Source organism: Cyanistes caeruleus, unplaced genomic scaffold, assembly GCF_971803275.1.
Source record: "Cyanistes caeruleus unplaced genomic scaffold, bCyaCae1.hap1.1 HAP1_SCAFFOLD_91, whole genome shotgun sequence".
Taxonomy (NCBI): Eukaryota; Metazoa; Chordata; class Aves; order Passeriformes; family Paridae; genus Cyanistes; species Cyanistes caeruleus.
This window is the reverse complement of record NW_028255895.1, coordinates 1,169,369-1,196,254: the sequence shown is the minus strand read 5'-3', so window position 1 is coordinate 1,196,254 and position 26,886 is coordinate 1,169,369. Positions and strand designations below refer to the sequence as shown.

General features: G+C 44.8%; 2 protein-coding genes and 1 long non-coding RNA gene across 4 annotated transcripts in view; 2 read left to right on the top strand and 1 right to left on the bottom strand.

Moving 5' to 3' along the window:
* The window catches only part of LOC147646572 (maestro heat-like repeat-containing protein family member 7), a 386,235-nt gene that overhangs the window by 69,569 nt on the left and 289,780 nt on the right, over window positions 1–26,886 (bottom strand). The gene's annotated exons all lie outside the window — the stretch shown is intronic.
* Window positions 1–26,886, top strand: part of LOC147646575 (uncharacterized) — a 252,919-nt gene that overhangs the window by 20,723 nt on the left and 205,310 nt on the right. The window lies entirely within an intron of this gene.
* On the top strand, window positions 1,816–7,736 carry LOC147646580 (maestro heat-like repeat-containing protein family member 7). The gene is made up of 16 exons (XM_086873263.1): window positions 1,816–2,405; window positions 2,505–2,660; window positions 2,930–2,994; window positions 3,104–3,253; window positions 3,443–3,591; window positions 3,896–4,043; window positions 4,293–4,480; window positions 4,565–4,702; window positions 4,981–5,095; window positions 5,268–5,405; window positions 5,619–5,795; window positions 5,932–6,087; window positions 6,246–6,347; window positions 6,571–6,673; window positions 6,954–7,010; window positions 7,301–7,736. The coding sequence occupies exons 1-16, from the start codon at window positions 2,282–2,284 to the stop codon at window positions 7,498–7,500; spliced, it is 2,166 nt and encodes a 721-aa protein (XP_086729389.1). The 5' UTR covers window positions 1,816–2,281; the 3' UTR covers window positions 7,501–7,736.

Here is a 26,886-nt window from a genome sequence, read left to right as displayed (position 1 = left end):
GGGATGGGATATTGTTTTACAGACCCTGCCAGACCAAATCTCCCTGTTTGCCCCAACGGCCCCTTTGGAAAATGCTCAGATCCATGGGGCTCCATGTGAAGGCTGATGTGACCCTGAGGGACTTCCACACCAATTCCAGACAGGAGCCTGGCTGTCCCTCAGGGACTGGGACTCGGCACCTCTCCAGCCGAAGGGGAAAGGACCCCAGCAAGCCTTGTTAGCCACAGACAGCGCGGTAAAGCTGAACAGCAAAGGACCTTGGGGACATTATTCTGGAATTCAAAAGGTGCCAGCTCCATGGACAACAGAATTATTGTTCCTAACGTGAATGAGAGTGAGGAAAAAGAATGAGTAAGCTTGTGATGGTAAAGCACAGAAATCCTTTCACATTGTGGTCTCCAACTAGAACAGGGCTTGGTTTCTCCGGAAGGGAAATCTCAGTCAATCCTGTAAAACTGATAATTGCATTCCTGTGTTCCACAGCACAGTTTTCTGTCAGTGTCCCTGCACTGGATCCGTTACGAGTCAGAGCCCATTGACAGAGTTTTGGCCACCCCACAGGGTGAGCCCTCCGAGGGAACCCCATTCCTCCCAACCTGAGCTGAGAACATACCCAGCAATTAGTTACATTGAGTATTTTGGCTACTTTGATCTTTAAATTTTCAAAATAATTTTGATTACTAATGCCTTGATTAAACTTCAGAGGTGTTTCTGGCAAACAAAGATCCTGGCTGACTCTGAAGATACAACTTACAGGTGTTGGGGGTTACGTGTCCTTTATTTTCTATTTAGTTCTGGCTTGCCTGTGGAATTTTTACTCATGACTTGCAGGGAAAACTTAACTGCGGGTACCTGGTGGGTGCTTGAGGAAAGATAAAGAGTTTGGCTGGGCCCAGGGGGGGAAGGGGGCAGGAAAAGGGAAGGGTGGGGACAGTTTGGTGTCTTCTTCAGCTTCGGAGAAGAACACTTTGGGTGCAGAGCTGTTGTGGTGGGGAGAAGGGAATTTCGCCATCACCCAGATGGAGCTGCTGCTTCTTCTCCTTCTTCCCTCTTCATTGGTGGCCTCGCACCCCCTGTCCTGCCGGGACGTGTGGCACTGCCAGCCACCGCCACGGAGCTGCTGATCCACCTCAGCCACTGGCCCGGGATCTCATCTCATCCCTGCTGTTCCAGCTGAGTGTTCCTCAGAGCCCTGCAGGAGCACCAGCACTGACTGCCAACCCGAGGGGGTTTGTAAAACAAATCCTCTCCTCCATCCTTTCCCGTCTCAGCCCAGAAAGCTGTCACGGGGTCCCTGGCTCTGTTTTCTTGCTAACGCTGTAGTTATTGTTGTTTGTTTGCCTGGGTATAAATATTAGTAAAAAACTGTCATTCCTATCCCCAGATCTCTGCCTGAGAGCCCCTTGATTTCAAGATTATCATAATTCGGAGGGAGGGGGTCTACGTTTTTCATTCCAAGGGAGGCTCCTGCCCTCCCTAGCAGACACCTGTCTCTCAACACTGAGACATTTCCATTAGTAAATTTTACAAAGTTTTCAATAAAATTCTTATTGATAAATTTGCCTCCATTTCATTTCTAACAAGCTGTTCCTAAAGATCCCGTCAGGCTGTCTTAGACACTTTGGGCAAGGGATTCCTTCCAAGCTGGGCCACTTGGGGGGGGATGGGGGCGGCCCCAGGGCGGAGGGCAGGGTGTGCAAGGGCCCTTTGTGACACGCTGCAGCACGGTCACCGTGGGATGGTGGCAACGGGAGCAGATGTCAAAGGGCCCTTTGTGACACGTGCTGACATAGGAGCTGGCGGTGACAGGGCCACGCCACAGTGCTCGGTGCACGCGACGGGTCAGGACGCGCCAGAGCGGTGCTGTGAGGAGCCCCCGCACAGCGCACTCCTTTGTGTCGGACCTGGAGCTTTTCTGAAGCACTATTACTACAGGTGACCTCGAGGCCAGACCACAGGTCTTGCTGACCTGTGGCCTTGCTGAGCCTTCCTTCTTAAGGTTCTCTTGAGGGCAGACCGTGGGACTTGGTGACCCGGAGCTTTTCCGACGTGTCGCCCATCCCTGCAGTCTCTGCCCTTGAGACCAGACCACAATCCCTGTCGAGGAGCCTCCTGTCCTTGTGGCAGGGGCCCTCAACACCCAAGTGCAGGACTCGCTGTCTTGCAATCTTGCCAGGACTTGAGTCTTGCAGGTGCCTTCCAGGCACGACTGCAGGACTTGCTGACTCTGAGTTTTTCCGAGCCATCTCTCCTGCAAGCAGCCATAAATCCAGTCACTGCCATGGAGCAGCGACCCCCAAGAGTGCCCAAGTTGGCCTGGCTTGAGGAGCAGGAAGAAGAAGGCTCTGGAGCTGTCCTGGCACAGGAGTCTGAAGAGGTGCAGGAGTTCCAGGCACCACAGGAGGGTGAGTTGCAGAGCTCAGCCTTAGGGCTAGTGCCTGTTGCCAGCTTGGCCCCATCCCATTACATGCCATGCCATCCCCTGGTGCTGTTCCTATGGAAAGGATTGGAGAGTCTGGAAGATTTGGAGCAGCGACCCCCAAGAGTGCCCAAACTGGCCTGGGTGGACAAGGAGGAAGAGGAGGTCGAGGAAGAAGGTCCTGGAGCTGCCCCAGCACCAGAGACCGAAGAGGTGCAGCAGTTGCAGCCGCTGGAGGAGGGTGAGTGGCAGAGCTGGGCCACAGGGCTGGTGCCTGCGGCCATCTTGGCCCCATCCCATCCCATTGCATCCCATCTCATCCCATCCCACACTGTCCTGTGGAGACACACCCATGGACAGCACAAAAAAGGGGCTGGGGCTGCCCCCGCAGCAGTGGCCGTGCTGCATCCCCTGGGGCATCCCGGGACTGTCACTGCCTGGGGAACGCAGGGCTGGGCTGTGCTCTCCGGCCTCTCCTGCAGCCCCTCAGCTCTGGCTGCTCTTTGCCAGATGCAGCCATGGACGGCACACAAGAGCAGGACACCGCCCGTGGCCGCTTCCGCAGAGCAGCGCAGGTACCTGCAGCCATCCCCACCTGGGCTGGGCCTGCTGGCACTGCTCAGCCCAGCACCGCACTTGGAGCACTCCATGCAACTTCCCTGCCTTCCTGCCCTTCTCCTACAGTTTCTTTACCAATACATCAAGAGAATTGGCAAGGAAGACACCAGACCTATGGACACTGAGGTCAAGACATCCTCAGAGGTCTTGGTAGAACAGAGCAGCGCTGCCCAGCTGGATCTGCTTGTAGAGACGGCTCTTTTCAATCCAGAGCAAGTAAGCAGCCTGTGGCCAGCCTTTGATCCTCCAGCAATTGCTTGGCTTTCCCAAGCCACGCCTGCTGCTCACTTGGAGCTTTTGAGGCCATGGCAGCGTGCTGGAAGAGAAGCACTTGTCTGAGGAAGAAGCTGGGCACATTGCTGACTCCCTCTGCTAGCATTCCAAGTCTCCCTGTGCCTTCTCCAGGTGCCCGGCGTGGTGAGGTACATCCACCAGTGGCTCATGGCCAATGAGGCTGCTGAGCACAGGATGGACTGGGCCCTGATGCAAGTGGCCGAGGCAGAGCCCGATGATGTGGCCATCACTCTCCTGCGGGTGGCCCCAACGTGTGACAGGTATGGGGCCCAGCTGCCCCGAGGCCTCAGGGCTCCCCAGCCCATCACCCTGTACAGCCCGGCCCAGGGCTGTGAGCAACACAGAGTTCCAGGGGCCTCTGGCTGCTCCCTTTGCCAGCCCTGCTACAAAGTCGGCCCCCGAGCCCACTGCCGTGCTGCCAGCCTGCCCCTCAGGGGCCTGTCCCCACAGGGCTGGGCTGCCTGGCTGCTGCTGCCGCTCAGGGCCAGTGGGCACAGGCAGAGCTGGCGGCCAGCTCAGCTCCCCGCTGCTGCCCAGCCCACGGTGCTGTGTCTGACCCCGCAGAGCTGCTATGGCCATGTGGACGACCATCTTGCTCTCGCCCTGGATTTCAGAGGAAGTGACACCGCTCCTCATCAATGTGGTGGGGAGCTGGCCGCAGAAAAACCTGGGCACCTCTGATGGGGACAAGACGGCTGTCTTTTCCCTGACTGTGAGTTTCTGGAGCTGGCCTTTGCTCACCGCAAGGCCGGCCGCCTCTCCAGCAGCTCTGTTGCCTCCTTCCCCCACTGCATCTCCCTGCTTCAGGCACTGGCCACAAACCTGGCCTAGGGGCAGCTTCAGGGCCACCAGGCCCGCTGCTCCCCCTGTGTCTGCCCCGGCCTCTCCCTGCCACGCTCAGGCCCTGCCACACGGACGCCCCGGCACTGAGCGCTGTCTCGGGCTGCTTTGTCCTCTGCAGGCAACTCTGGTGATGTGGAAGATCCTCCAGGGGCCCTGTTGCCCACAGATCCTCACAGTCTACTTCCCCCGCCTCTTTGTGCATCTCCTCTTCCAAACGTACTTCAGTACTTTGTATATGACAGAGGACGTCCATACCTTCTGGAAGGAATGCCAGGAGCAACACGGCCTCTCCACCAGCCCCAACAGGTATGCCACTCCTCCTGTCCCTGCCACTTCCCCAGCCTCAGAGCCAGCGCTCCCAGCGTCACCTGGGCTTTGCTGTGCACACAGGTTTGCAGTGCAGACCCTGAAGGCCCTGCTCTCCAGTCTCCACTTGGAGCATGTGGTGGTGGCAATGGAACGCAAGCGTGGCTGGGACACGCTGCTCTGTGCTGACACCCACCACTATGCCGTGGGTCTGCTGGCCAGGTGAGCCCCCCTTCTCCCCACTGCCTCTGACGTTTGTGCCCCCTGCCCGGGATGCCCCCCACAGTCCCCGTGGCCATGGGCCTGAGGACCTCGTCACCGAGGGATGGCCAAGGAGACTGCAAAAGGCTGTGAGAGGAGGGTGCCCAGGAGCAGCCACATCTGAAGGGCCCAAATACCCTCACAGGGTGCTGGGGCAATAGGACAACTGTGTCCTTCAGTCCTGGGAGAGGTTTTTTGCACCCTTGCTGAGACTCTTTCTGCCATTTTCTGCCTTCCAGGGTAATGCGCCGTGCATCCGCCCACTTGTGCAAAAGCATCTTAAGCTACCTGCTTGAGGTGCTCAGCAAACCGTTGCCACACTGGGATGTCTCTGCCATGGCATTCCTTGTGGAGGTGAGCCTGATGGCCAGCACTACCTCGCTCAGCTCCCTGCCAGCCCTGTCCCCTGGCATAGCCACAGCTGCCTGGGACGGCACCCGCGCCCTGTGCTGCTGCCTGGGCCCAGCCCTGCGCACTTCCAGGCTCCTGCCGGCCAGCTCCCCTCTCACTGCCCTGTGCCTTTCAGCTCCTAGATTGCCTGGACTTGAGTGACTGTGGTGACAGCCTAATGGAGATCTTGTATAAGTACCTGTGGTACAACTCCACAGAGATGCATCACCAGGTTCTCAGGGCTCTCCTCCTGCTAAAGGACCATCCCTCCATGGTGAGAAGGGGGCAGCAGCTGAAGCCGTGTGGGCAGCATGAGGCTGGGCAATGCTGTCACTTGGCCTTGGCTGGCCTTTGCCTTGGGCGCTGAGGCAGCTCCTCGCAGCTCTCCTGCCTCCTGCTTCAGCTGCCCGAGTGCTTTGGGACAGACCTTTGGCCTCTGGGCCCTGCGGCAGCTGCCCGGGCTTTCACACCCTTGTGTTCTGCACAGGCCGAAAGAATTCAGAGCCTGACAGGAAGACTAGTGCACCTCCTGTGGGACTTGGACAGTGACGTGGCCAGGATGAGCATTGCTCTCCTGAGCTATATTTTCCTGGATGAAGAAACCCCAATATCCTGGCGCAGGGCCCTGCAGCTGGCTGAGCCGCTCCTGAAACTCCTGGACAATGTAAGGCTCTGTGCTCCAGCCACGGCCACTGCCTGCTGCCCGGACACTTTGTGCCCTGTGCATTTGCAGGCCTGCGCCAATGTGGGCCACAAGAAGCCAATGATGAGGTCATTTTTCCTTCCTTCCTTTCATACAGCCTGATAGCCAGGTGCAGCTGCTCTCCATGTCTCTCCTTCGAAGAATGATGTCGTCGGCAGAAGAAGAAGGAAGAAAGCCCCTGAAGGAACGAGTGTACCAGAGCCTGCTCCCACTCTTTTTCCACTGCCAAGATGAGAATCGGCATGTGGCAGAGGTGAGGACTCCTGGGCTGCTGCTGCGCCTTGGCAGGGGGCTCAGCTGCCTCCTGCCCTGACGCAGGCTTGCAGGCTGCAGCCTCCTCCAGCCCTTGGCACTGGGACACTCCTGTGCCCTGCCTTGTGGGGCCATTTGCGGCTCTCTGCTGCTCCCCAGGCCTCTCGGACAACGCTCCTTCGCGCGGCTGGCTTTCTGAAGAGGCCAGACCTGGAAAAAGCTGTGAGGAAGGAGAAGCTGTGGAAGTTTGCCAAGCTCGTGGTAAGGGCGGGCTGCAAGTGCCAGCCAAAGGCTAGAGAAGCCCCCTGGCCCCGGTGCTCAGTGTGTGGGGCTGGCAGCTGTGCCCCTGCCCACTGCTGCACCCGGGGGCCGCACGGCTTCTCAGGGCTGGCCGGGCACGGGAGGCCGGGGCTGGCCGCAGGCAGCAGCGCCCGGCCGAGGGACAGAGCCCGCGCCAACCCTTCCCTCCTGCCGCTCTCTCCAGCTGGCAGACCACAGGATCCCCTTGGCCCAGCACCTGCGCCGGGCCCTGCAGTACCTGCAGGACCCACAGGAGACCCTGCGAGCTGCGGCCATCAGGGTCATCGGTGAGTCCCGAGCCCGGGCTCCCTCCCCGCCCCGCCGCAGCTCGGCCCCAGCCCCGGCTGCTGCCCCGGCAGCGGCACCCGGGCCCGGCGCCCTGGAGCCCCGGCTGCCCTCGGGGCTGCTGCTGCCGGCCTCTGGCAGCCGTGCCCTTGGGCTGGGTTAGGATGCGGTAAGGGCCCGGGCTGAGCCCTGCCGGGGCAGGAGGCCGTGTGGCCGCAGGGCTGGCAGCGCCGCTGGCAGGGAGCTGTGCTGCTGGGACCCTGACAGGCTCTGTGTTCTCAGGGATGGCCGGGGAGCAGCTAAGGGGGCAGCACGCAGAGCTCCAGGTGTTGTGCAGAGGTGAGCCACGGCAGCGGGCTGACAGTGGTGGCTGTCGGGGGCAGCTGCAAGCCCTGGCCAGGCTGTGGAGGGGTCTGCTCCCTGTGCCGATGAGGGACGGCGTGGGCAGAGCACAGTGAGATTTCAGGGCCACGTGGGGCATTTGTGGCCAGCAGCTTCGGGCTGACCCCCTTGGTCCCTGCTCCCTCCTGGCCAAGGCAAGAGCCGGCTGGCATGGCCCTGGCAGGGGGCTCTCGCTGGGCCCCCACAGCTCTGGGGTGTGACCGTGGCTCTGTTCATCTCTCTTGCAGCCCTCGAACGCCTGACAGAGGACAGAAGCGGTGCCGTGTCAGATCTGGCACTTGAAACGCTGTATGTCCTCCGGGCCATCCAGAGTGCCCGTTACTCCATTCTCCAGAGGATGCAAGACCAAATCCTCAGGGCATGGAGGACACGGCCTCGTCTGTCGGGCCTGGGCTGGCTGCGCTGCTGGAGGTGTACTCAGAGCTGACCTGAGAGGCTCTGTCTTCTGGGGCCACATGGGCCAGCCAGGATTTTTTTTTTCATAAGGGTTGTTCTTTTCCTTTTTTCTCTTCTTTTTACTATGTAAATAATGTAGGATATGTTAGGGCTGAGAGGCTCTGTCTTCTGGGGCCACATGGGCCATCTGTTAGTTTTTGTTTGATAGAGATTGTTCTTTGTTTCGTTTCCATCTAGTATGTAAATAATATAGGATATGTTATAAACCACAAGAGTCCCAAGACCTTTCTTTTGCTGCCCAGGGTGTGCGGGGCATAGGGGAAGAGAGGGAAAAGGGTTCTTGTGTTCAGCAACCTGCCAGGGCATGCAGTGGTGCAGGGGAAATGGCCAGAAGCCCCTTGGCCTTTGGTGGTTGTGCTGAAGCCACAAGCCCTGTGGCAGGCAGGAAGCGCCATCTGTGTCCTGCTGCCCGTGTGTTGCTGCCGTGATGGCTGAGGAGCTGCTGGAGCTCCTGTGGGGCTGCGGCGCTGCTGCCGGGCCAGGCTGGGGGAGCCCCTGAGGGCACGGGGTGCTGGGAGGCCGTGAAGGGATGAGGGGCTGCGGAGGCCCAGACGGGACAAGGCAGTGGGAAGGCACGAGGGGGATGTGTGAGGGAGTGGGTGGCAGGAGGTTCCAAGGGGACAGAAGGCCCTGGAGGAGCCGGGGTGGTGGGAAGCCCTGAGGAATTGGGTGTCAGAGGCCATAAGCAGCCCCCGGGCAGCCGCCTGGTCCCTGACACCCGGCTGCTCCGGTGCTGTCCCAAAATGTCCCCCAGGCCTGCAGCAGAAGGCCTGGAGGCTGGGACACCACCCCAGCGGGAGGGTGGGGACAGCCCAAGGTGCCCAGGCTGGGCTGGCTGGGGACATGGAGGGCAGGGGGTGCTGCCAGGCCACGGCCACTGGGTGCCTCCAGGAAGGGGCAGTGGGCAGAGGCAGGGCTAACGGCCAGCCCGGGCCCTCGCGGCTGCCCAGGCCACGCTGCTGTGACCGAGGCCTCCCTGACACAGAGCTCGGGGCCCACAGAGCTGCTGCCACCATGGGGAGGGTGGCGATGTCTCCTCCAGCAGGGCTGCCCAGTGGCTGCTGCCCAAGCGGCTCTGGAGCCCACAGAAACAGCAGCAGAGTGTGCCCAGGAACAGCAGCAGCCCCAACGTCAGCACCTGCGCACTGAGGCGTCCGCAGCAGCCGGGTGCCAAACAGGGGGAGGCTTTGGGCACAATTGCCTTTGCTTTGGCAAAAGGCTTCAGCAGAGTTGGCCACAATGGCTTTCTCTTCACTTGCAGCCTCACAGCAACGCTTGGCAGCTTCAGCTGCAGCCTGTGCCTGTGACTGACTTGGATGGCCGTGCTTGAGGGCGAGCTCGCCTTCCACACTCAGGTGTCCCAAGGCAGAGGCACTGGCACCATCCTGAGTGAGAGAGAGAGAGAGAGAGAGAGAGAGAGAGAGAGTCTGATGGGGCAGCTGCCCTCCCTGTCATCTGTCCAGGCACCTTAAAGACACATGAAACCAAATCCTGGACTTGCTTGGAACAAAGGAAGAAGCAGCATGTGCTGAAAAAAACCAGGGACTTACACGGCTCAGTTTTGCTCTCCACTTGGGCAATCCCAGAATCCCTGAGCACTTGGTGTTGCAAAGTATCATCAACATCATCCAGCCTCCAACCACCCTGCCATGGGCACAGGTGGTGTGCAGGCACAAGGTGTCACTAGAATTGGGAGAACACTTTTCCATGTTGACCTTTTCCTCTCCTGGATTTCAAGCAGAGATGAAAACATCATCTGGTGAATGACAGGTGAATAGTGTAGCTCACAGAACTAGGAGTAGGAGTCTCCAGTGGCCCATGGTGTGTCCATTTAACCATTGTTAGATTGTCCAGTTGGAGCTCAGCGCGGTGCAGCCCGGGCACATGCACCACGCTGGTCCATTTCAGCATCCCAAAGTCTTGGTGGCTCCCTGTGCACCCATTGTCTCCTGAATCCATTCTTGAATTCCCAGTTACTGCTGTGCTGGACATGAGAACACAGGAGCAGCTTGTTTGCCTCATTCTTGCCTTTTGCTGCTCCTGCCTAAAGGAATCAGCAGGACTATATGCTGATGGAATGGGATCGCCGAACAGCAGGGACTTTGTCTCTAGAGTCTAAAACTAAAACCTTGTCTGACTGTTCAGACACTCTAAAATCCAGGGTGAGAATGACAGCTTTGGTATGGAAGAATCCTAGAAATCATGACTTGTGATTTTTCTAGTCAAGGATTTGAATGCCAGTGTGGAAACTACCAAAATATTCAAACTTGTTTTCATTGGCAACCCTTTTGAAATGGCATCAGCACACCTCCAGGGGACAGGGTATGACAGTGGGGACAGTACTTGGCAGCTCATGGCTTCAGATGTGGGAGGTAAATATTTTCCCTAGGTACACATTGAAGTTGAAGTTTTCCCAGGGTTTGGATTGACTGGTCATTGCAGGTAACTTTAATCAATGCAAAAGGATGTAAAAGCAGAGTTTCTGGAGAATGTGCACTAGGGAGGGAATAGGGAGAAAATCTTGAACACAGCCAGCAGGCTCTGGAAAAATTGATAAAAATTAAAATTAAAAATAGATGTAGCACTGTGACTGTTCAGGCAGGCCTCTTTGTGTCTGGAGGTGATCGTAAAACATTTTAAAATCTTAGGAAATTCGGGAACTCAGAAAGAAAGTTAGGCTTGGCAAGCCCTGGGAAAAGTAGGCCCTGGAAATGTTAGGCCTTGTGCTTGCTAAAGATCATGTGAAACTGCACCTGTGTAATCAATATATGATAAATGATAGAATTGTTAGATGTGATTAGATATAATTATTGTTTAAAGAACATGAGGAACAATGTTAGGGGGCTGAGGTGGGATCACGAGAAATCCATGCTTGGGTAAAAACAATGCATACAATAGAACAATGTAAGTTTAATAATTAATATGTAAGTTATATAATGATAGAGTACCAAACATGTTCAGCTCAAAAGCAAGATGGGTCAGATTTGGGTCTGTGTACCCCTGACACCCAGAGCTCTTCAATAAAGCACCTGCATATAATCATTGTGTGATGATGTGTGTTCCTGAACTCTAACATTTTGGTGACCCAGATGGGACCTTGTGAGTGCTGCTGAGCGAGCTCGCGACCCGATCCTGCTCCAGCCGGCACCGAGGGATTCTCGGGGAGCCCATCGGCCGCGACCGTCTGCGCTGCTCACAGCGTCCCCAGGAGAAGAGGTAAGGTGCTTTCACTTTGGTTTGGGTGCCTGCCAATAAGACGCAGCAAAAGCTGCGCTTGGTTGGGCTAAAGGAATTCCTGTTGGGATTGCCTGGGCGCCGTCCGTCAGACGACTGCGAAAGCGTTGCAGGTTCGGCATTTGTGGTGAATTGTAGTTGTGACATGGAGAAGCTTAAAGGGGTTTTGGGCAGCAATGCTCTCATAGCAGGTATTTCTCCTTTGGGGTGCTTATTAGCACACTGGAAACAAGGTCACTTTGGGGAAGAATTACATATGGCTAAATTAATTTTGGTGAGATCTCCCCACGGAAAAAGACCCCTGTGACACTGTCTCATCTGTTGGTAGCTATAACCTCTCTCTTTCTTTACTTTGTTTTCTTTCTCCCCTCTCTCTCTCTCTCTCTCTCCCCCTCTCCTCTATCACATAACCCTTGTTATCACTAAAATAAATGTACATTATTGCTGTTGTGATTTAAACTGAAATCCCTTTGTGTCCTTTTTGCCCTCTGAGATCAAAGAAACTTCTCGCGACTCCCACTGGCGTTAGCGAATCGTGACATTTAAACTGGAGTCACGGACAGGATTTCTGACAGACAGAAGGGGCTGCAGGTTTGTTGTGCAGTCTGTATTAGGGGAAAGATGTTTTGCTCCAGCCGCACCCAGCCCGACACTCCCAAGAGAGTGAGCGGTGTCTAGAAAGCAAGGGGGGCGACTCGAATTTCCCACAAACTGCACACGCCGAGGTGAAAAGCACCCCACACTCACTTGAGGGCTCTGTCTGCAGAATTTCACAAAAGATCTCTTAGTGCAAAAGGGTGGGAATGTTTTTGTTGATGTTGTGTGTGTGAATTTTGAGTGTTTTGTGTAACGAAGAGACAATCAGAATTTTAAACTGAAAGAGTGCCTCCCGAGCAGATTTGGTCTTTTTACCCACACAGGGAAGCAAAAAGCAGTGTGTGTGTGTGTGTGTGTGTGTGTATAATTGAAGTTTATACCTCCCTGTAGTGGTTTTAAGCCAGTAACTAAAAAATTACTTATTTCTTGTTGTGAGATATGGATTAGAACAAGAGCAAAACAGGCTAAAAACTTAAAAGGAATAAAGACAGTTTATTAACAAACTACAAGAATAAGAATACCAGAATAAACTTTCAGAAAACTCCCTTATCTTCTACATCTTAACTATTTCTCTGTACACATGACAACATAGAGACAAATAACTTTAGGACTCTGGTGGTTAAAAACAGTCTTAATTCTTGCTACAGTCTTTTCATCAGTCTTTGTAGAGAAACAGAAGTCTCTTTCTGTTAGCTTACAGAGTTTCTCACTAGAAAACTATTTTTCATCATAGTTTTCTATTTCTCTAATGCCAGCTGCCCGGAAATCTGTCATTAAATCTTCTCCTCCCATTTCACATCTCCGAGGTGTGTATGGGTCACAGAGTTTAGGAATTTTATTTTTAAGGATAAGTTATTCAAAGGCAGAAGTCTTCTTTATTTGTCTCTGTGAGCCTTCCTGGAAAACAGTTTTCTCTTTGCCCCCCAAAGCTTCAAAATCTTCACTCAACTCAACTCCAGCAACTCACAGTATCACAAGTACTCTCTCTCTCTTCTGCTCAAAAGTTACACTTTGAATATCTCATTCCTCCTAATACTCTTATCATGAATTAAAGGAGTCTTTTTATACTATTACTGTCCATCTCCATAACTTTAATAGAAAGATATTTCAGCTGTAAAGCATCTCCTTATTCTCTCTTTCTTATTTAAACTTAACTCTTTTCTTCACTGTTTTTGGTGGTTCTATGATGTCTTCTCTATGTTGATTGTCTCTCTCTGTTTTTCTGAGAAAAGGAGTAATCTGTATGTTTATCCAGGTAGTAAAAGAATTAAAAGCTTTAGGAAAACTGCAAGAGTTCATGGTGTTAAGTTTCAGTCTAGCAGCTAAAACTGAAAACCAAGCTTGGCTGACGAGCGCTGCTTCTTTTCCCCCTCCTCTCCTCCACCCCGCGGCCTTGTCGGCCTGGAGAGGGGGGGAGGAGGCTGAGACAGAGCCTTGTTACCTCCTCAGAAGCCGGAAACCAAAGAGAATAAGAGAATTCTGTCTGTACTTCTTAAGGGGGTGTTTACAAGTTGAATTCACTTTTTAATAGTCAGATCTGCTGTCAATTCTTGGAAATGACCGATAATTGGTCAGGAGGAAAAACTCCCATCAGCCACCAGCAGCTTCAACTTCCGCTCTTACTAAGCTGTCTTAAAGGTAAAGCTACCCCATGACACCCCATTTGGCTGATGTTAGGCCAAACTATGCGGATTTAGCGCGCAGTTTAGGTCCCTTGGGATGATTTTGCTTTTCTCCTTTGTTTATTGAAATTTCAGCAGTTTTAACACTTTTTTCCCCAGCTTTTTTATCAAAATCTTCATAAAAATTGCCCCAAATGTTCTCAAAATCCTACAAAATTCCAGAAAAACTCCACAAAATTCCACAAAAATCCCACAAAACCTCCTGAAATTCCCACAAAATTCCAGAAGAATACCACCAAATTCACCAGACACAAAATCCTGAAAATTCCAGAATTATCTCACAAAATTATAGAAATATCCCACAAAAATCCCTAAAGCTTTTAAATATCCCACAAAATTCTTTAAAAAATTCACAAAATTCCACAAAACCACCATAAACTACAGAAAAATCTGATGCAATTACACAAAATTCCACTAAATTCCAAAAATATCCCAAAAATCTACTCTAATTTGAAAAAACTCCAGAAATATTCCAGAAAAAAATCCAGTGAAACACCACAAAATTCTTCACGTTTTCTCAACATCCACAAAATTCAAGAAAAATCCCAGGAAATTGCAGAAAAATACCAAAAACTTCCCTGAAACATCTCAAACCCCAAACAAATTAGAGAAATATTTGATAAAATCTCCACAAATTCCCACAAAATTTAAGAAAAAACCCACAAAATCCCCTAAATTTTTTCAAAACCCAACCAAATTCCTGCAACATCTCACAAAATCTCCACCAATTTCCACAAAATCCGGGAAAAATCCCTCACAATCCTCCAACTCTCCTCCAAATCCCACAAAAATCCCACAAAATTGCAGAAACCTCCCACAAAATCTCCTCAATATCAAAGAAAATTCTAGAGAAATTCCACAAAATTGCAGAAAAATCCCACAAAATTCCCCAAATCTTCTGGAAACATTACAAAATTCCAGAGACATCTCACAAAACCTCCACAAATTTCCAAAAAACCTAAGGAAATTCCCTCAAAATTCTTCAAGTCTCCTCCAAATCATACAAAATTCTGAAAAGCCCCACACAATTCCCTCAATTTCCTCCAATTTCTACCAAATTCCTGCAACATCTCAAAAAATCTCCACAAATGTCCACAAAATTCAAGAAAAATCCCACAAAATTCATTAAATTTCCTCAATATCCCACAAAATTCCAGAACCATCTCACAAAATCTAAACAAATTTCCACAGACTTCAAGAAAACTCCCACAAAATTATTGAAAAGCCCTCAAAATTCCAGAAAAAAATCCCACACAATTCCCACAATCTTCTCAAAACATTACAAAATTCCACAGACATCTCAAAAAATCTCCACACATTTCCACAAAAGCTACGAAAATTCCATCAAAATTCTTAGGTCTCCACCAAATCCCAAAATATTCTAGAAAAGCCACACACAATTCCCTAACTTTTCTCAAAACCCAACCAAATTCCTGCAGCATCTCAAAAAATCTCCAACAATTTCCAAAAAAACCTAAGAAAAATCACCCAAAATTCTTCAAGTCTCCTCAAAATCCCACAAACTTCCCACAAAATTCCAGAAAAATCCCATAAAATTCTCTAAATTTTCTCAGAACTCTACCAAATTCCTGCAAGATGTCACAAAATATCCACCAATTTCCACTAAATCTAGGAAAAATCCCTCAAAATTCCTCAAGTCTCCCCCAAATCCCACAAAAATCCCACAAAATTCCAGAAACATCCCACAAAATCTCCTCAATATCACAGAAAATTCTAGAGAAAGTCCACAAAATTGCAGAAAAATGCCACAAAATACCCCAAATCTTCTCCAAACATTACAAAATTCCAGAGACGTCTCACAAAATCTCCACCAATTTCCACAAAATTGCAGAAAAATCCCTCAAAATTCGTCAAGTCTCCGCCAAATCCCACAAAATTCAAGAGAAATCCTCAGAATTCCAGGAATTGCCACAAAATTTCCTAAATCTTCTCAAAACCCAACCAAATTCCTGCAACATCCCACAAAATCTACACGAATGTCCGTAGAAATCCCCAAATTTCTTCAATATCCCACAAATTTCCAGAACCATCTCACAAAATCTCAACAAATTTCCACAATATTCAAGAAAACTCTCACAAAATTCTTCAAGTCTCCTCAAAATCCCACAAACATCCCACAAAATCCCACAAAATCTCCTCAATATCCCACAAAATTCTAGAGAAATTCCACAAAATTCCACGAAAATCCCACAAAATTCCATCCATCTTCTCAAAACCCAACCAGATTCCTGCAACATCTCACAAAATATCCACCAATTTCCAAAAAATCTAGGAAAAATCCCATAAATTCTTCAACTCTCCACCAAATCCCATAAAAATCCCACAAAATTCCAGAAACATCCCACAAAATCTCATCAATATCAAAGAAAATTTTGGAAAAGTCCCACAAAATTACAGAAAAATGCCACAAACTTCCCTAAATCTTCTCAAAACATTACAAAATTCCAGAGACGTCCCACAAACTCTCCACCAATTTCCACATTATCAAAGAAAAATCCCTCAAAATTCTTCAAGTCTCCTCCAAATCGCACAAAATTCTGGAAAAGCCCCACACAATTCTCTAAATCTTCTCAAATTTCTACCAAATTCCTGCAACATCTCACAAAATCTCCACGAATGTCCACAAAATTCAAGAAAAATCCCACTAAAATCACTAAATTTCCTCAATATCCCACAAAATTCCACAGACATCTCACAAAATCTCCACAAATGTCCAACAAAATCTAAGAAAATTCCCTCAAAATTCTTCAAGTCTCCTCCAAATCTCACAGAATTCGAGAGAAATCCTCAAAATTCCAGGAAAATGTTACAAAATTCCTTCAATCTTCTCAAAACCTGACCAAACTCCAGCCACATCCCACAAAATGTCCACAAATTGCCACAAATTTCAAGAAAAATACCACAAAATTCTTCAAGTCTCCTCAAAATCTCACAAACATCCCACAAAATCCCACAAAATTGCAGAAAAATCTCAAAAATTCCCCAAATTTACTCAAAACCCAACCATATTCCTGCAATATCCCACAAAATCTCCACAAATGTCTAGAAAATCTAAAAAAATTCCCCCATAATTCTTCAAGTCTCCTCAAAATCCCACAAAATCCCACAAAATCTCCTCAATATCCCACAAAATTCTAGAGAAATTCCACAAAATTCCAGCAACATCCCACAAAATTCCCTGAATCTTCTCAAAACCCAACCAAATTCCTGCAACATCTCACAAAATCTCCACCAATTTCCACAAAATCTAGGAAAAATCCCACAAAATTCTTCAAGTCTCCTCCAAACCCTAGAAAAATCCCACAAAATTCCAGAAACATCCACAAAATCTCCTCAATATCACAGAAAATTCTAGAGAAAGTCCACAAAATTGCAGAAAAATGCCACAAAATACCCCAAATCTTCTCCAAACATTACAAAATTCCAGAGACGTCTCACAAAATCTCCACCAATTTCCTCAAAATCTAAGAAAAATCTCTCAAAATTCTGGAAAAACCCCACACAATTCCCTAAATCTTCTGAAAACCTTACCAAATTCCTGTAACATCCCACAAAATGTCCACGAATGTCCACATCATTCAAGAAAAATCCCACAAAATTAACTAAATTTCCTCAATATCCCACAAAATTCCAGAACCATCTCACAAAATCTCAACAAATTTCCACAAAATTCAAGAAAACTCCCACAAAATTCTTGAAAGCCCCTCAAAATTCTGGAAAATCCTCACAAAATTCCCTAAATCTTCTCAAAACATTACAAAATTCCAAAGACATCTCACAAAATCCCCACAAATTTCCACAAAATTCAAGAAAATTCCCTCAAAATTCTTCAGGTCTCCACCAATTTCCACAAAATTCAAGAAAACTGCCACAAAATTCTTGAAAAGCTCCTCAAAATTCTAAAAAAATCCCACAAATTCCCTAAACCTTCTCCAAACATTACAAAATTCCACAGACATCTCACAAAATGTCTACAAATTTCCACCAAATCTAAGAAAATTCCCTCAAAATTCTTCAAGTCTCCTCCAAATCCCACAAAATTCAAGAGAAATCCTCAAAATTCCAGGAAAATGTTACAAAATTCCTTCAATCTTCTCAAAACCCTACCAAACTCCAGCCACATCCCACAAAATCTCCACAAATGTCTGGAAAATCTAAAAAAATTCCCCCATAATTCTTCAAGTCTCCTCAAAATCCCACAAACATCCCACAAAATCTCCTCAATATCCCACAAAATTCTAGAGAATTTCCACAAAATTCCAGAAATATCCCACAAAATTCCCTGAATCTTCTCAAAACACAACCAAATTCCTGCATCATCCTACAAAATCTCCACAAATGTCCACAAAATTCAAGAAAAATCCCACAAAAATCACTAAATTTCCTCAATATCGCACAAAATTCCACAGACATCTCACAAAATCTCCACAAAATGTCCCACAAAAGCTAAGAAAATTCCCTCAAAATTCTTCAAGTCTTCTCAAAATCCCACAAACATCCCACAAAATCCCACGAAATTGCAGAAAAATCTCAAAAATTCCCCAAATTTACTCAAAACCCAACCATATTCCTGCAATATCCCACAAAATCTCCACAAATGTCTAGAAAATCTAAAAAAATTCCCCCATAATTCTTCAAGTCTCCTCAAAATCCCACAAACAACCCACAAAATCCCACAAAATCTCCTCAATATCCCACAAAATTCTAGAGAAATTCCACAAAATTCCAGCAACATCCCACAAAATTCCCTGAATCTTCTCAAAACCCAACCAAATTCCTGCAACATCTCACAAAATCTCCACCAATTTCCACAAAATCTAGGAAAAATCCCACAAAATTCTTCAAGTCTCCTCCAAACCCTAGAAAAATCCCACAAAATTCCAGAAACATCCCACAAAATCTCCTCAATATCACAGAAAATTCTAGAGAAATTCCACAAAATTGCAGAAAAATGCCACAAAATTCCCTAAATCTTCTCCAAACATTACAAAATTCCAGAGACGTCTCACAAAACCTCCACCAATTTTCAGATTATCAAAGAAAAATCCCACAAAATTCTGGAAAAGCCCCACACAATTCCCTAGATCTTCTGAAAACCTTACCAAATTCCTGCAACATCTCACAAAATCTCCACGAATGTCCACAAAATTCAAGAAAAATCCCACTAAAATCACTAAATTTCCCCAATATCCCACAAAATTCCAGAACCATCTCACAAAAATCTCAACAAATTTCCACAAAATTCAAGAAAACTCCCACAAAATTCTTGAAAGCCCCTCAAAATTCTGGAAAATCCTCACAAAATTCCCTAAATCTTCTCCAAACATTACAAAATTCCAAAGACATCTCACAAAATCCCCACAAATTTCCACCAAATCTAAGAAAATTCCCTCAAAATTCTTCAAGTCTCCTCCAGATTCCAAGAAATTCAAGAGAAATCCTCAAAATTCCAGGAAAATGCTACAAAATTCCTTCAATCTTCTCAAAACCTGACCGAACTCCAGCCACATCCCACAAAATCTCCAACAATTTCCACAAAATCTAGGAAAAATCCCTCAAAATTCTTCAAGTCTCCTCAAAATTCCACAAACATCCCATAAACATCCCACAAAATCTCCTCAATATCCCACAAAATTCTAGAGAAATTCCACAAAATTCCAGGAAAAATCCCACAAAATTCCCTGAATCTTCTCAAAACATTACAAAATTCCACAGACATCTCACAAAATGTCTACAAATTTCCACAAAATCTAAGAAAATTCCCTCAAAATTCTTCAAGTCTCCTCCAAATCCCACAAAATTCAAGAGAAATCCTCAAAATTCCAGGAAAATGTTACAAAATTCCTTGAATCTTCTCAAAACCCTACCAAACTCCAGCCACATCCCACAAAATGTCCACAAATTGCCATAAAATTCAAGAAAATTCCCTCAAAATTCTTCAAGTCTCCTCGAAATCCCACAAAATTCAAGAGAAATCCTCAAAATTCCAGGAAAATGTTACAAAATTCCTTCAATATTCTCAAAACCCTACCAAACTTCAGCCACATCCCACAAAATCTCCACAAATGTCCACAAAATTCAAGAAAAATCCCACAAAATTCTTCAAGTCTCCTCAAAATCCCACAAACATCCCACAAAATCCCACAAAATTGCAGAAAAATCTCAAAAATTCCCCAAATTTACTCAAAACCCAACCATATTCCTGCAATATCCCACAAAATCTCCACAAATGTCTAGAAAATCTAAAAAAATTCCCCCATAATTCTTCAAGTCTCCTCAAAATCCCACAAAATCCCACAAAATCTCCTCAATATCCCACAAAATTCTAGAGAATTTCCACAAAACTCCAGCAACATCCCACAAAATTCCCTGAATCTTCTCAAAACCCAACCAAATTCCTGCAACATCTCACAAAATCTCCACCAATTTCCACAAAATCTCCACAAAAATCCCACAAAATTCTTCAAGTCTCCTCCAAACCCTAGAAAAATCCCACAAAATTCCAGAAGCATCCCACAAAATCTCCTCAATATCACAGAAAATTCTAGAGAAATTCCACAAAATTGCAGAAAAATGCCACAAAATTCCCTAAATCTTCTCCAAACATTACAAAATTCCAGAGACGTCTCACAAAACCTCCACCAATTTTCAGATTATCAAAGAAAAATCCCACAAAATTCTGGAAAAGCCCCACACAATTCCCTAGATCTTCTGAAAACCCTACCAAATTCCTGCAACATCTCACAAAATCTCCACGAATGTCCACAAAATTCAAGAAAAATCCCACTAAAATCACTAAATTTCCTCAATATCCCACAAAATTCCAGAACCATCTCACAAAAATCTCAACAAATTTCCACAAAATTCAAGAAAACTCCCACAAAATTCTTGAAAGCCTCTCAAAATTCCAGAAAAATCCCACACAATTCCCACAATCTTCCCAAAACATTACAAAATACCAGACATCTCAAAAAATCTCCACGCATTTCCACAAAATCTACGAAAATTCCCTCAAAATTCTTCAGGTCTCCACCAATTTCCACAAAATTCAAGAAAACTGCCACAAAATTCTTGAAAAGCTCCTCAAAATTCTAAAAAAATCCCACAAAATTCCCTAAACCTTCTCCAAACATTACAAAATTCCACAGACATCTCACAAAATGTCTACAAATTTCCACCAAATCTAAGAAAATTCCCTCAAAATTCTTCAAGTCTCCTCAAAATCCCACAAAATTCAAGAGAAATCCTCAAAATTCCAGGAAAATGTTACAAAATTCCTTCAATCTTCTCAAAACCCTACCAAACTCCAGCCACATCCCACAAAATGTCCACAAATGCCCACAAAATTCAAGAAAAATCCCTCAAAATTCTTCAAGTCTCCTCAAAATCCCACAAACATCCCACAAAATCCCACAAAATTGCAGAAAAATCTCAAAAATTCCCCAAATTTACTCAAAACCCAACCATATTCCTGCAATATCCCACAAAATCTCCACAAATGTCTAGAAAATCTAAAAAAATTCCCCCATAATTCTTCAAGTCTCCTCAAAATCCCACAAACATCCCACAAAATCCCACAAAATCTCCTCAATATCCCACAAAATTCTAGAGAAATTCCACAAAATTCCAGCAACATCCCACAAAATTCCCTGAATCTTCTCAAAACCCAACCAAATTCCTGCAACATCTCACAAAATCTAGGAAAAATCCCACAAAATTCTTCAAGTCTCCTCCAAACCCTAGAAAAATCCCACAAAATTCCAGAAACATCCCACAAAATCTCCTCAATATCACAGAAAATTCTAGAGAAATTCCACAAAATTGCAGAAAAATGCCACAAAATTCCCTAAATCTTCTCCAAACATTACAAAATTCCAGAGACGTCTCACAAAACCTCCACCAATTTTCAGATTATCAAAGAAAAATCCCACAAAATTCTGGAAAAGCCCCACACAATTCCCTAGATCTTCTGAAAACCCTACCAAATTCCTGCAACATCTCACAAAATCTCCACGAATGTCCACAAAATTCAAGAAAAATCCCACTAAAATCACTAAATTTCCTCAATATCCCACAAAATTCCAGAACCATCTCACAAAAATCTCAACAAATTTCCACAAAATTCAAGAAAACTCCCACAAAATTCTTGAAAGCCCCTCAAAATTCTGGAAAATCCTCACAAAATTCCCTAAATCTTCTCCAAACATTACAAAATTCCAAAGACATCTCACAAAATCCCCACAAATTTCCACCAAATCTAAGAAAATTCCCTCAAAATTCTTCAAGTCTCCTCCAGATTCCAAGAAATTCAAGAGAAATCCTCAAAATTCCAGGAAAATGTTACAAAATTCCTTCAATCTTCTCAAAACCCTACCAAACTCCAGCCACATCCCACAAAATGTCCACAAATGCCCACAAAATTCAAGAAAAATCCCTCAAAATTCTTCAAGTCTCCTCAAAATCCCACAAACATCCCACAAAATCCCACAAAATTGCAGAAAAATCTCAAAAATTCCCCAAATTTACTCAAAACCCAACCATATTCCTGCAATATCCCACAAAATCTCCACAAATGTCTAGAAAATCTAAAAAAATTCCCCCATAATTCTTCAAGTCTCCTCAAAATCCCACAAACATCCCACAAAATGTCCACGAATGTCCACATCATTCAAGAAAAATCCCACAAAATTAACTAAATTTCCTCAATATCCCACAAAATTCCAGAACCATCTCACAAAAATCTCAACAAATTTCCACAAAATTCAAGAAAACTCCCACAAAATTCTTGAAAGCCCCTCAAAATTCTGGAAAATCCTCACAAAATTCCCTAAATCTTCTCAAAACATTACAAAATTCCACAGACATCTCACAAAATCCCCACAAATTTCCACCAAATCTAAGAAAATTCCCTCAAAATTCTTCAAGTCTCCTCCAAATCCCACAAAATTCAAGAGAAATCCTCAAAATTCCAGGAAAATGTTACAAAATTCCTTCAATCTTCTCAAAACCCTACCAAACTCCAGCCACATACCGCACAATGTCCACAAATGTCCACAAAATTCAAGAAAAATCCCACAAAATTCTTCAAGTCTCCTCAAAATCCCACAAACATCCCACAAAATCCCACAAAATTGCAGAAAAATCTCAAAAATTCCCCAAATTTACTCAAAACCCAACCATATTCCTGCAATATCCCACAAAATCTCCACAAATGTCTAGAAAATCTAAAAAAATTCCCCCATAATTCTTCAAGTCTCCTCAAAATCCCACAAACAACCCACAAAATCCCACAAAATCTCCTCAATATCCCACAAAATTCTAGAGAAATTCCACAAAATTCCAGCAACATCCCACAAAATTCCCTGAATCTTCTCAAAACCCAACCAAATTCCTGCAACATCCTACAAAATCTCCACCAATTTCCACAAAATCTAGGAAAAATCCCACAAAATTCTTCAAGTCTCCTCCAAACCCTAGAAAAATCCCACAAAATTCCAGAAACATCCCACAAAATCTCCTCAATATCACAGAAAATTCTAGAGAAATTCCACAAAATTGCAGAAAAATGCCACAAAATTCCCTAAATCTTCTCCAAACATTACAAAATTCCAGAGACGTCTCACAAAACCTCCACCAATTTTCAGATTATCAAAGAAAAATCCCACAAAATTCTGGAAAAGCCCCACACAATTCCCTAGATCTTCTGAAAACCCTACCAAATTCCTGCAACATCTCACAAAATCTCCACGAATGTCCACAAAATTCAAGAAAAATCCCACTAAAATCACTAAATTTCCTCAATATCCCACAAAATTCCAGAACCATCTCACAAAAATCTCAACAAATTTCCACAAAATTCAAGAAAACTCCCACAAAATTCTTGAAAGCCCCTCAAAATTCTGGAAAATCCTCACAAAATTCCCTAAATCTTCTCCAAACATTACAAAATTCCAAAGACATCTCACAAAATCCCCACAAATTTCCACCAAATCTAAGAAAATTCCCTCAAAATTCTTCAAGTCTCCTCCAGATTCCAAGAAATTCAAGAGAAATCCTCAAAATTCCAGGAAAATGTTACAAAATTCCTTCAATCTTCTCAAAACCCTACCAAACTCCAGCCACATCCCACAAAATGTCCACAAATGCCCACAAAATTCAAGAAAAATCCCTCAAAATTCTTCAAGTCTCCTCAAAATCCCACAAACATCCCACAAAATCCCACAAAATTGCAGAAAAATCTCAAAAATTCCCCAAATTTACTCAAAACCCAACCATATTCCTGCAATATCCCACAAAATCTCCACAAATGTCTAGAAAATCTAAAAAAATTCCCCCATAATTCTTCAAGTCTCCTCTAAATCCCACAAACATCCCACAAAATGTCCACGAATGTCCACATCATTCAAGAAAAATCCCACAAAATTAACTAAATTTCCTCAATATCCCACAAAATTCCAGAACCATCTCACAAAAATCTCAACAAATTTCCACAAAATTCAAGAAAACTCCCACAAAATTCTTGAAAGCCCCTCAAAATTCTGGAAAATCCTCACAAAATTCCCTAAATCTTCTCAAAACATTACAAAATTCCACAGACATCTCACAAAATCCCCACAAATTTCCACCAAATCTAAGAAAATTCCCTCAAAATTCTTCAAGTCTCCTCCAAATCCCACAAAATTCAAGAGAAATCCTCAAAATTCCAGGAAAATGTTACAAAATTCCTTCAATCTTCTCAAAACCCTACCAAACTCCAGCCACATACCGCACAATGTCCACAAATGTCCACAAAATTCAAGAAAAATCCCACAAAATTCTTCAAGTCTCCTCAAAATCCCACAAACATCCCACAAAATCCCACAAAATTGCAGAAAAATCTCAAAAATTCCCCAAATTTACTCAAAACCCAACCATATTCCTGCAATATCCCACAAAATCTCCACAAATGTCTAGAAAATCTAAAAAAATTCCCCCATAATTCTTCAAGTCTCCTCAAAATCCCACAAACAACCCACAAAATCCCACAAAATCTCCTCAATATCCCACAAAATTCTAGAGAAATTCCACAAAATTCCAGCAACATCCCACAAAATTCCCTGAATCTTCTCAAAACCCAACCAAATTCCTGCAACATCCTACAAAATCTCCACCAATTTCCACAAAATCTAGGAAAAATCCCACAAAATTCTTCAAGTCTCCTCCAAACCCTAGAAAAATCCCACAAAATTCCAGAAACATCCCACAAAATCTCCTCAATATCACAGAAAATTCTAGAGAAATTCCACAAAATTGCAGAAAAATGCCACAAAATTCCCTAAATCTTCTCCAAACATTACAAAATTCCAGAGACGTCTCACAAAACCTCCACCAATTTTCAGATTATCAAAGAAAAATCCCACAAAATTCTGGAAAAGCCCCACACAATTCCCTAGATCTTCTGAAAACCTTACCAAATTCCTGCAACATCTCACAAAATCTCCACGAATGTCCACAAAATTCAAGAAAAATCCCACTAAAATCACTAAATTTCCTCAATATCCCACAAAATTCCAGAACCATCTCACAAAAATCTCAACAAATTTCCACAAAATTCAAGAAAACTCCCACAAAATTCTTGAAAGCCCCTCAAAATTCTGGAAAATCCTCACAAAATTCCCTAAATCTTCTCCAAACATTACAAAATTCCAAAGACATCTCACAAAATCCCCACAAATTTCCACCAAATCTAAGAAAATTCCCTCAAAATTCTTCAAGTCTCCTCCAGATTCCAAGAAATTCAAGAGAAATCCTCAAAATTCCAGGAAAATGCTACAAAATTCCTTCCATCTTCTCAAAACCTGACCGAACTCCAGCCACATCCCACAAAATCTCCAACAATTTCCACAAAATCTAGGAAAAATCCCTCAAAATTCTTCAAGTCTCCTCAAAATTCCACAAACATCCCACAAACATCCCACAAAATCTCCTCAATATCCCACAAAATTCTAGAGAAATTCCACAAAATTCCAGGAAAAATCCCACAAAATTCCCTGAATCTTCTCAAAACATTACAAAATTCCACAGACATCTCACAAAATGTCTACAAATTTCCACAAAATCTAAGAAAATTCCCTCAAAATTCTTCAAGTCTCCTCGAAATCCCACAAAATTCAAGAGAAATCCTCAAAATTCCAGGAAAATGTTACAAAATTCCTTGAATCTTCTCAAAACCCTACCAAACTCCAGCCACATCCCACAAAATGTCCACAAATTGCCATAAAATTCAAGAAAATTCCCTCAAAATTCTTCAAGTCTCCTCGAAATCCCACAAAATTCAAGAGAAATCCTCAAAATTCCAGGAAAATGTTACAAAATTCCTTCAATATTCTCAAAACCCTACCAAACTTCAGCCACATCCCACAAAATCTCCACAAATGTCCACAAAATTCAAGAAAAATCCCACAAAATTCTTCAAGTCTCCTCAAAATCCCACAAACATCCCACAAAATCCCACAAAATTGCAGAAAAATCTCAAAAATTCCCCAAATTTACTCAAAACCCAACCATATTCCTGCAATATCCCACAAAATCTCCACAAATGTCTAGAAAATCTAAAAAAATTCCCCCATAATTCTTCAAGTCTCCTCAAAATCCCACAAAATCCCACAAAATCTCCTCAATATCCCACAAAATTCTAGAGAATTTCCACAAAACTCCAGCAACATCCCACAAAATTCCCTGAATCTTCTCAAAACCCAACCAAATTCCTGCAACATCTCACAAAATCTCCACCAATTTCCACAAAATCTCCACAAAAATCCCACAAAATTCTTCAAGTCTCCTCCAAACCCTAGAAAAATCCCACAAAATTCCAGAAGCATCCCACAAAATCTCCTCAATATCACAGAAAATTCTAGAGAAATTCCACAAAATTGCAGAAAAATGCCACAAAATTCCCTAAATCTTCTCCAAACATTACAAAATTCCAGAGACGTCTCACAAAACCTCCACCAATTTTCAGATTATCAAAGAAAAATCCCACAAAATTCTGGAAAAGCCCCACACAATTCCCTAGATCTTCTGAAAACCCTACCAAATTCCTGCAACATCTCACAAAATCTCCACGAATGTCCACAAAATTCAAGAAAAATCCCACTAAAATCACTAAATTTCCTCAATATCCCACAAAATTCCAGAACCATCTCACAAAAATCTCAACAAATTTCCACAAAATTCAAGAAAACTCCCACAAAATTCTTGAAAGCCTCTCAAAATTCCAGAAAAATCCCACACAATTCCCACAATCTTCCCAAAACATTACAAAATACCAGACATCTCAAAAAATCTCCACGCATTTCCACAAAATCTACGAAAATTCCCTCAAAATTCTTCAGGTCTCCACCAATTTCCACAAAATTCAAGAAAACTGCCACAAAATTCTTGAAAAGCTCCTCAAAATTCTAAAAAAATCCCACAAAATTCCCTAAACCTTCTCCAAACATTACAAAATTCCACAGACATCTCACAAAATGTCTACAAATTTCCACCAAATCTAAGAAAATTCCCTCAAAATTCTTCAAGTCTCCTCAAAATCCCACAAAATTCAAGAGAAATCCTCAAAATTCCAGGAAAATGTTACAAAATTCCTTCAATCTTCTCAAAACCCTACCAAACTCCAGCCACATCCCACAAAATGTCCACAAATGCCCACAAAATTCAAGAAAAATCCCTCAAAATTCTTCAAGTCTCCTCAAAATCCCACAAACATCCCACAAAATCCCACAAAATTGCAGAAAAATCTCAAAAATTCCCCAAATTTACTCAAAACCCAACCATATTCCTGC